This window comes from Aythya fuligula, chromosome 3 (assembly GCF_009819795.1).
Source record: "Aythya fuligula isolate bAytFul2 chromosome 3, bAytFul2.pri, whole genome shotgun sequence".
Taxonomy (NCBI): Eukaryota; Metazoa; Chordata; class Aves; order Anseriformes; family Anatidae; genus Aythya; species Aythya fuligula.
Genome location: NC_045561.1, coordinates 83,862,369 through 83,873,217, shown reverse-complemented (window position 1 = coordinate 83,873,217; position 10,849 = coordinate 83,862,369). Strand labels below are relative to the sequence as shown.

At 51.9% G+C, this 10,849-nt stretch overlaps 1 protein-coding gene across 1 annotated transcript; it reads left to right on the top strand.

Annotated features, from left to right (window-relative positions):
* Positions 1-2,468: 2,468 nt before the first annotated feature.
* OLIG3 (oligodendrocyte transcription factor 3) lies at positions 2,469-3,290 on the top strand. The gene has a single exon (XM_032185726.1). It carries the CDS (start codon positions 2,469-2,471, stop codon positions 3,288-3,290), a length of 822 nt encoding a protein of 273 aa, XP_032041617.1.
* The last annotated feature ends 7,559 nt before the right edge of the window (positions 3,291-10,849 follow it).

Here is a 10,849-nt window from a genome sequence, read left to right as displayed (position 1 = left end):
CCGGACCCGCTGCGGGCGGCGGGGAGCGGCGATGTTCCCGCACCCGCGGGGCCGCGCATCCCGGAGAACTTCGCCTTTCCCCGGCGAGCACGCTCCCCTCCCTTGCCACAGCTCTCCGCCTTTGGGAAACCAGGAATTAAAAGGACGGAGGGGTGAACGTTACTTCGATTTAGCTACCATTTTCGCCCTTCTGCTGCGCCCCGCTTCTGGAAACGTTTGATTTTCCCAATCCCCAATTAATTTCGTTGCAGCGGCTGTCGGGGAAAGTTTTGCTAACCCGAGATCCCCCCAGATCCGCGGTTCTCTCCCAAAACCCCCGCCGCCCCGTCCCGTAAAGAGTGTGTAAAGGGGGCTGCCGCCCCCCGCCGGACCCTCCTGTTGCACCCCCCGACGGCATCTCCCGTTCCCCGTCTTCTGCCCCGGTCGGAGACGAAGCCCCCCGGGGGCGGCGTTTGCCCCGCTCCGGAGCCGCGGTCGCGGTGTGCTCCCGGGGCCGGGCTGCGTCCTGGGGGCGGCGGATCGGGATCGGGATCGGGATCGGGATCGGCCAAGGGGTCTGCAAATGTCTCAGACGGAGAAAATCCGCGTGGGTTTACGGCTTTCGCGGCGGAAGCGGGATAAGGAGAAGGAGGTTTCGGTTGTGTCTGGTGCACCCTCCTAAACAGGGGGTGGTCTCATGTGGGTTTCTCTCCTTTCGTATCTTTTCATTTTCTTTTATTATCTTGTTTTTTCCTTTTCTTTCTCTTTTATTAACTCATTCTTTTCCTTTTCCTATGTCTTTCTTTTTCTTTTTAAACTTTCTATATTTCTTTTCTTTTCTTTTCTTTTTTCTTTTCTTTTCTTTTCTTTTCTTTTCTTTTCTTTTCTTTTCTTTTCTTTTCTTTTCTTTTCTTTTCTTTTCTTTTCTTTTCTTTTCTTTTCTTTTCTTTTCTTTTCTTTTTTTCCCCCTTTCTTTCGTCTTTCTTTTCTATTTCTTCTTTTCTCTTCTTTTCTCTTCTTTTCTCTTCTTTCTTTTAGTTTTCCTTTCCTTTATTTTCTTTTTTCTTTCTTTTCCTTACCTTCACTTTCTTTTCTTTTCCTTTCTTCTTGGCTCTTCTCACCGCGGGATCTACTGACAGCGCAGAAAATCAGACGGCTTTAATTTTCCTCAGCAGACTAAGCACAGTCAGACTCAAACGGCTGAAAAGTGTCCCCCGTTTCCCTTCCCCTCTCTCCCCGGCGCTTGGAAACTCTTCACGGAGGAGCGCGATCCTGCCCGAGAGCTCTCCCGGGTGCCCTACGCCCCTGTCCGCAGGTGGGCACGCACCCGACGGCTCCTCCCGGGGCCTCTCGCAGGCGTCGGTGCTCCCCGTCCCCGGAGGCAGGAGCCCGGCGCTCGCTTCCCAGGGCGGAGGGACGGCTCGGGAAGGTCCTCCCGGGCCCCCCGGCCCCCCGGCCCGCAGCAGGTCCCTCCCCGCACACGGCCCGTCCGCCCCCCCGGGGCCGTGGCCGAGCTCCGGCCGTGCCCTGCGCGGAGGGCGGCGACACCCGCCGCAGGTGTCCCCGCGAGCCCGGCCCTGTCCCCGTCCCTCCCCGTCCCACCGCCGGCCGCTGCGCGGAGCCGGTTACTCACCGGGGCGAACACCTCGGGCCTTTGGGCCGCCCGCAGCCCCCCGGCCCCCCGCCCGCCGCCTGCCCCGAGCCCCCCCGACGGCCCCGCGACGCCTCCCGCGGCCCCCGGCCCGGCGGGCGCCCCACGAGCGAGCCTGGACGGGGGGGACCGGGGGACGGGGGGGACACGGCAGACAAAGCGGGGAGCCCCCCCCCGCCCCGGTCCCTCCCGTCGCAGCGGGGGCACTTCCCCGGGCCGCCCCCGGCCGCTGCAGCCCGGGGCCAGGCTCGGCCGGGCGGCCCCGAGCAGCCCCCCGCAGCCCCCGGTAGCCGGGCTGGGGTTTTATATTGGAAATTAGGGGCAGGGGGAGGAGATGGCGGGCACGCGGAGCGCTGAGTGTGCGGTGTCAATCAGAGGGGTTTTGTGTCTCCTCGGCTCCCGATGGTCCGTGGCTGAGGTGTCCCGGGTGGCACCACAATGAATATGAATAGGGGTCCTTGCTAAATGGGACAGTCAAAGCGCACCGCCCTGAATAATGGCACGTCATCCTAACTAGACCATTATACATAGGAGGGCTCCTTTTGTCTCTGCTCTCTGCTGCAGCGCTATAAAAGCCCCTCTTTTTCAGGCTGAGGTTAGTCCAAGCACACACTAACTAGCCATCCTGTAAACAGGCTGAGCGGCCGGGGGAGGCTGGCGAGAGGGGGCCGGGGGCTTTTTTTTCCTCCTTCCCCAGCTCTCCGAGCCCGCTGCTCGCCCAGCCCGCCGCCCGCCCGCTCCTTTTTCGTTCCTCTTTTCGTCGCTTTTCGGAGGGGACTTGCCTCGTTCCGCCACCTCCGGAGCTGGGAAGAGTTTCTTGCTCAGACGCCCGAATACAATGAATTCTGACTCCAGCTCTGTCTCCAGCAGAGCTTCCTCGCCAGACATGGATGAGATGTACCTGAGGGAGCACCACCACCACCACCACCACCACCACCACCAGGACAGCCGGCTCAACTCCGTCTCCTCCACCCAGAACGACCTGGTGCAGAAGATGGCCGGGGAAGGCCTCTCCAGGACCGGCTCCAAAGCCGGCGGGGAAGGCAGCAAGTACAAAATCAAGAAGCAGCTCTCGGAGCAGGACCTGCAGCAGCTGCGGCTGAAGATCAACGGGCGGGAGAGGAAGAGGATGCACGACCTCAACCTCGCCATGGACGGGCTGCGGGAGGTGATGCCCTACGCCCACGGGCCTTCCGTGAGAAAACTCTCCAAAATCGCCACCCTCCTGCTGGCCAGAAACTACATCCTGATGCTCACCAGCTCGCTGGAGGAGATGAAGAGGCTGGTGGGGGAGATCTACGGGGGGCACCACTCGGCCTTCCACTGCGGCACGGTGGGACACTCCGCCGGGCACCCTCCCCACGCCGCCGGCACCGTGCACCAGGTGCACCCCATCCTGGGCACCGCCTTGTCCTCGGCCAACACCTCCTCGTCCCTGCCCGCCTCCCTGCCGGCCATCGGCACCATCCGGCCCCCCCACTCCCTGCTCAAGACCCCCTCCACGCCCCCCGCCCTGCAGCTCGGCAGCGGCTTCCAGCACTGGGCGGGCTTGCCGTGCCCCTGCACCATCTGCCAGATGCCCCCCCCGCCCCACCTCTCGGCCCTCACCGCCTCCAGCATGGCCAGGATCTCGGGGGACACCAAGGACCTGCTCAAGTGACGCCGCGGGGCCCCCCCGGAGCCGGCTGGGGCGAGGGGCGAGGGCAGCAAGGACCCCCCCGGGGGCGCTGCCCGGCAGCGGCGTGCCCTGGGACGAGGAACGAAATGAGAGCGACAACGAGCAAGCCCCGCTGGAAAAGACGAAGAATAGATGCGATGTAAATAATTCCTTAAAACGGATGGGGGAAAAGGAAAGAAAGAAAGAAGAAAAAAAAAAAAAAAAGACATGGTTGTCACTGTAGCGTTCGCAGCCACGCAGAGACGATGAGATCGGTTTGGGGCTTCTTCTCCTTCGTTTGCGGGATTTTTCTTTCTTTTCTTTCGAAAGGCACCGCCTCGGGAGCCTCCTGCTCCGAAGGGCCCGCGTAGCCCAGCGGGTGCATGCATGCTTCTGGCCGGCCTCCCCCGGCGCCCTGCGCGGCCGGCCGGGCGCTGCTCCTCGCAGCGCGGGCTGCCGAGACAATTTGGGAAAGTTTCCTCGCGGTTTGGCCGCGATGCGGGTTTTGTTTGCGGGTCCTTTTCTTCTCCCCTCTGTGTCCGCTTGAAAAAAAAAAAAAATAGAGAAGGAAAAAAAAAAAAAAAAAAAAAGGAGCGGGGGGAAATTGTGCAAAACGCAGCACAGCCCTCCTCCGGGGCTGCTTTGCCAAATCTCCATCTCCTGCCCCCAGTGAGGTCCGCTAGCTCGGCTGGCTGGGGTCCTCGCCGCTTATTTCTGTCCTCGGTTTTGTTCTGTTTTGCTGATTTTCTGTTGTCGTGTTTCGTTTTGGTTTTGCATGCGGGGGCGGCTCTTGCCAGACCGGTGACTTGTGTTACTAAACCTGCGCCTTGGCTGCTCTTTATTCCCTTTTCGGTACGTTTCCCTGGGCATTTGCTTGAAACGTTATTATTATTATTAATTTCGTTCGTTCGTTCGTTTGTTTTCGGTTAGGGCCTAAAAAACAACACCGTGTCTTTATTTTTTATATATTCTTGATAACTATCGATATATTTATTATGGACCAGTGTTTCTGGATGAGATTTCCGAATAAAATAATAATAAAAAAAAATAATAACGAAACACGAGCTGCTCATTTCTCCTTTGTCTGGGACCGCGAGCCGGGAAAACGAGCCTCACTTTCCCTCCCTGCCACTTTTCGGAACCGGCCAGAGGAGGCTGCGACCCCCCCCTCGGGTGGCCGGCGGTGGCAGCGCCGCGGAAACGGCGACAAAACCCGCAGCGAGAGCCCGGGAGCAAGCGGAAAGGGGGCAGCGGCTCTTCCCTGGCATCCCGCTGCCGGCCCTCTGCCGGGGGGGTCGGAGCAAAGCAAGAGCCCCCCCGGTTCGGCCGCTGCTGCCCCGTGAGCGCCGGGAGCGGGACAGAGGCTGCGGCTTCTCCCCGCCCGGCCCCGGCTGGGAAATTGGGGTGTGGGGTCCTGGCGGCGAGGGGGGACACGAAGAAACGCGGAGGGGTATCGACAAGGGAGGGGGGCCTTTAAACAGAGGTGCCAACAAGTTTTGGATGGAACCGTAAGGGAACCGTGCCGGCAAAAGGGGCAGGCGATGTTGAAGAGACCGGGTCGGTGTTGAGACATCAAGTAACAAACACAAAGATCTTACATCAAAAGGAGAATGTGTGTCTGCTCTGAAAACACAACGAGCTAACGAATTTTGTTGTAAAAAAGACACTTCCCAGCTGAAGCAAATTCTTCCAGCACTTCAACAAGATGGTCAAGAGATGCTGTAGTTTCCTTCCTTCCTTCCTTCCTTCCTTCCTTCCTTCCTTCCTTCCTTCCTTCCTTCCTTCCTTCCTTCCTTCCTTCCTTCCTTCCTTCCTTCCTTCCTTCCTTCCTTCCTTCCTTCCTTCCTCCCTCCCTCCCTCCCTCCCTCCCTCCCTCCCTCCCTTTCCTTCCTCCCCATCTTTCCTCCCCATCCTTCCCCTCCTTCCCCTCCTTTTCGTTTCCAGCAGTGCCCCTTCCCGGAAGGTTTCTCCCTGCCGGCTCAGTGCCCTTCCCTGCCGGATCCCCCTCGACTCCTGCCGCCGGAGGCTCCCCCCGCTCAGGACCCGCCACCCAGGGCCGGTTTCCCCCCGGGAGAGAAGGGGCAGAGGGAGCAGGGGCTGGGGGCGAGCGGTGGGAAAGGCTCGGGGCGGGGGGGGGGTTCAGGGGGCGAGGGGTGGGCTGTGGGGCGGAGGTGACCTGGGTGGGGAAATCCCGAGTGATACAGAGACAGGGGGCTGCGGGAGGGGGGCGCCCGGGGAGGTCCCTGCTCTCCGACAGGCACAAAACTTCTGTCTCGACAACAGAAATGCAACTCGCCCTGAGTCCCGGCCCCCCGCAAGGGCACCGATGCAGCAGGAACCCAGCACTTCCCTTCCCTTCCCTTCCCTTCCCTTCCCTTCCCTTCCCTTCCCTTCCCTTCCCTTCCCTTCCCTTCCCTTCCCTTCCCTTCCCTTCCCTTCCCTTCCCTTCCCTTCCCTTCCCTTCCCTTCCCTTCCCTTCCCTTCCCTTCCCTTCCCTTCCCTTCCCTTCCCTTCCCTTCCCTTCCCTTCCCTTCCCTTCCCTTCCCTTCCCTCAGGTCCCTCCAGGCCCTGGCAGCCTGATTTAGCTCCCTCACCCTGGGGTTTCTTTTCTCCCCACTCACAACCCCCCATGTGACAAATCCCATCCGTGCTGTCCCCTAAGGGACGCCTTTTCCCCTGCCAAACGGGGGCCCGGGAGGAGGTGGGGGTGGGCTCGCATTGTGATTAATATGGAAATAAAACGCAGAAATAGCAGTAGTACTTAGCTTCATTGCTTCAGTTTAGAGATTTATTGGCCAGGAGATAAACACTAGTCTGGGGGCTAGCTCGGTAATTCACAGTCCCCATCAGTTATTACCAAATGAGCAAATCGTTTTTCTTTGAAGCAGTGGAGGGGAAAGACAAGAGAGACAGAGAAATCTTTTTTTAAAAGGCTGCTGTCCCCTCCAGTGGGTCCAGCCCTGGGGCAGCTGGGCTGCCCCAGTTGGGGCCCCGCTGCCCCATCAAAATTAATAAGGAGTTTATCACGGATCCATGTCTCGTAACACACATACAGCCTGCTCTGCCTCCCCTCCGACTGTCTCTTGTGTCTTCCCATTAAACCTTGTTCCTGTTTTTTTTTCCTTTTTTTTTTTTTTTTTTTTTCTTTTCATCTCCAGTTTCCCTCTTACCAGAAGCAGGTAGAGATCAATTTCTGCTTGAAAGAATTGTCACAAGATGACATTGCACTGCTGTTGCAGAAAAAAAGAAAAAAAAAAAAAAAAAAGCAAAGTAGAGAAAGGATGTATAATCCTTTAGATATTGTTGGGGAAAATGGGCCCTTCATGGGCACACAAACCCATCCTCAGGTCTGAAATGGAGACAGCAAAGTAGAAGTTAAGTACCAGCTAAATACTAAAATATAATCAGACATCATTCAAAGGACTTTTGTAAAATTAAACAACTAGATTTTAGATTAAGTCTATTGTTTTGCATCCAGTGCCAGTTGTGATGCCCTGAACAGCCACACTGTGCTGCCAAAAAAATGACCCAGGACCTGCTGAACTCTCTTATTCCCCTGGGCCAGCAGGAGAGGACAGGTGAGATTATCGTAGAGCATCTTGGTGGCAGTAAATACCTACATTTAGGGGCTTATTTGAGCCTTACTTATTGATCATTTTGTGCTCTCTGATCTTTCAAGTAACCAGGTTGATTTAAACCATGAAAGGTTTACAAGTGAAAGGAAAGAAACAGAGGAATAACTAATCTTATGCCCTGTCAGGAGGATAATACAGTTTTTGACAGAGCAGCAGCTGCAGGTGTGCTCCCTTTGGTGCATCCAACAGTTGCCAAGTATAAAACACTGAACTAAAGACACCAAAATCGTGAAAGGGAATGCCCGCAGCCTGCATTTTCCAACCAGATTTCCTTCTCCTTCTGCCTCCCTTTTCCTGAAGTTTAAACAAAACGATTTTTCCTCATATGACATTGAAGTAACCATCTATGTGTGCACGCTGCAGCTGCAGGACATTAAAGCATGCCTGAAGGGCAGAACTTCTTAAAAGCAAATATCATCAGCTGAGACTGTGTGGCCAAAATTGGTGCCCAGTTCCCCTGAGCCTCCTGAACCTGTTGTGAATCAGCAGGGTGGGATTTTATACTGCAATGGCCAAAGACTGCAGATCAATATTTTTAATTCAATCCTTTTATGCTTGCTTGTTTTCCCCTAAAGTGCTGTTGACATGTACATCCTGAAAGTTACCTGGCAGAACAGCATCAGGCCCCGACAGATGGGGCAAGAGAAAAACTACAAGCAATGCAGTACTTTCAGTATTTATGATGAAGTTAATTTGTGGAGACCTGCAAATCAAGAAGTAATGGATTCCTTGGAAAACATGCAGATGACTGACAATAAAAGAGATTTGTATGGGGCCCGTTCTCAATGCCTTGTAAGCTAGTTTAAGCAGATAAAACTCCGTTTTTAAGACAGAGGTACTATGGCAGCAGAGTCAGACCACGAAAGTTCCTGGCTACAACAAGTATGAACAGCAGCAGGAGTAGTATGCTGCACTTGATTGTAATCTAGATCAACTAGATGAGAGGACAGTTTATAAATTTTATTAGTTGATTAAGTTTATTAGTGCTTAAATATTAGTGCATAGGGTTTCCTAGTCACTACACAGACATGCAGTTATAAAACAGAACAGTTCCTTGGAAATAGCTCCCCTTTATTTCTAAAGTAAGTCACAGGCAATGTGTTCAAAGGCAGCTTTAAATACAGCCCAATCAGCCACAGAACGAGGCAGGGAACGAACCATTTTATTTATTTATTTATTTTTGGATGCATGTCTCATTTCCAGGGAACCCTGTCCCATGTCACTGACAGAAATGAGGACACAGAAATGCTTTATTCATACCACTAGAAGAATGCATAGCTCATATAGAAAGCTTTTACAAATTATTCACTAAAGGAAAGTTGATGCTTGTGTTATGAAAATGGATTTTGATTTTTCACTACACTAAGTGACTTTCTGTGAACTTACATTTTGTGGTGTAAGCTTTTTATTTTTATTTATTTATTTATTTATTCATTGATATTTCAATTTTATTTTCGTTGGATTCTACCTGGTAGTTCTGGCTGTCTTGCACCAGGTGCTACTTTCCTGCGTTTCAGCTGCAAGTTACTAGGTAGCTGTCTGAAAAATGTTTGACTTCATCTGCATATTTTAAAAAGCAGAGAAATGTTTCACAACTAATAAGAACTTATTTTTATTTTGTTGTTTTTGTTGTTGTCTTTTACCTTTGTCCTGAGGAAGTTGATGCTCCTTATCCAAGGGTCAGAAAAAGAAAAACCAAATAACAGCATAAAACAATCTTTTTCCAGACTTTTTATTTTTTGGTTATGAACAAAGATCTCTCAAGTGTCATGTAGGAAATAAAAGATCAAAAATGTAGTTTGTCCCTTGTGCTCCCCTACTTCCTGTTGCAGATAAACGGTCTGTGGTGTATTTTCTGTCCTGTCCTGTTGGATCTTTGTTTAGCAACTGAGTTTTTGGGCACTCAAGGAAAGGAAGCTGGAAACATCCTCAAAGCTACTGTGAGAGCTTCTATCCCCCACCTTAGCAGTTGGCTTTCCTCCCAATAATGCAGGCAACGACAACAGAAATTAGACACAACTGTAATGATGATTCGTGTGATAGTGATTTGCTTGAGCACACAGAGAAATGAGTTCAGAAGATAGTCCACAGTGCACAAATGTGAATATTTTCAAGGGGCTCCTGATCCATCAGAAACAGACCTGCCAGGCCTAGAAGCCACATAAGCCTTGTGTATACTCTCATGGTCCATGCATAGGCCCAAATCCTCACTGGTGTCTGAACATTGAGTCACAGAAAACAGTGAAAGAATGAAACCAGATGGGGAGGAAGGCTTCAGTTCCACGAGAGGTGGAGCAGTAATTCCTAGACCTCTGCCACTAGTGTCTCTGCACCCACTTACACTGTCTTTACACATTCACTCTGGGAGGCCTAAGTGCAGCCTCCCTTCCCTCAGTGTCCTCCCTCAAACAGCTGCTGTGACCATGGTCTCCTGAGGTGTCTGCAGCTTGGCCAACCTCCAGGCACAGTTAGAGCAGCTCCACATGCTTTGGAGAAGCTTTCTGACCAGGCTCCACACTACACTTGCAGCTCATGGCCTGCATAGCCCTCCGGTCTGCCTGCTCATCCCGTGGCCTTGTCACTGTATCCATAAGCAGCACATGCACCCCTTTTTCTTTCTCATGAAGTACCCTTGGGAGGCTTAGCATTGGTCAAGTTTGAAGCAGGCTGAGCTATGCCCTGCAAATGCACGTGAGCCTAGACTTTTTAAGCTTTAGACTCTTCCTTTGCAGTTCTGTCATTCCCCAAGCTTGCCAGCACAGTCCCTTTGATCCCTCACCCTCTCCCTCCCCCAAGATGGAAATATACACCCCGCTGTTTCATATCTTCCACTGCTTCTGATGCCTGAGTCCATCAGACAGTCAGGCCTTCACAGCGAAAAAGAACTTCCACGTGGAGCATTAGTGCAGACTTCCTGGTACTACTTTCAATGACATGTTGTTTGTAAAAGTTCATTCATGACATAAAATTTGAAAAAATGTCCTTTACAAAACAGGCAATATTTCCAATAGGCAATTAGTTACATCAATCATCCTGCCATTTTCAAAAGCATACCTATGGTGAAAAACATCAAAGTGATTTCTGCCAGGAGAGGAGCTTTTCCTTATGTGATTTGCAGAGGGTCAGACATATGAGAAGATTTTCTCCATGGTATCTTCAGTCAAGTGTCTTGTCATTTTTTCAAGGCTTTCTGTTTTCAGCAGATGCCCAGAATTTCACATATATATGACTTGTGTCATGTACCATGACACTTCTGCATGTTCTTATCCTTTCTTCAAGTGTCCCTGGAACAACTTGCCAATCACCTTTAATGGATAATCCATCTTTCTGGGCTGAACAGTAGTGTAAACCAAATGATACATCCTGATCTGAACCTGGTCTCATACATGGCTGATACTAGTAGATCAAGCACCATTTTGCATAACTAAATTGAGGAGTCCATCACCAATGCTTTAACTGGGTATTATTTATTAAGACTTTGTTACAGACCCCTGGGTGTGGCTCTATGTGAGAATGATGATGCAAATCTTCCCCAGCAATATGCATCTGACTGCATTTTTGCCCCTATCCCAACTCCTTTTTTCCTATGATGCTCTTAGTTAGAGTAACTTCATCTCTGGTTCCATCCATAATGCTCTTGGACATAATCTTCATCTCCTACCTGTTCTAAAAAAAACAACCGTAAAACCTGTGGCAATTCTCTCCTATGCTCTGAGGATCGATGGTGATTCCTCAGTAACTTAATTGCACCCTTCCCTAGACTCCAGCTTTGTGGCTTTGCAGGCATACCCTTCCAAGTAGAGCAAAAACACTTACCGAAAGCAAGAATATAATGTTTTCACTTCCAAAACCAGATATTCTTTACTTTTACCAGCAGTGCACATTGGTGCAACTGTAGGGAAAATCATGCCCACCTCTATTTCATCA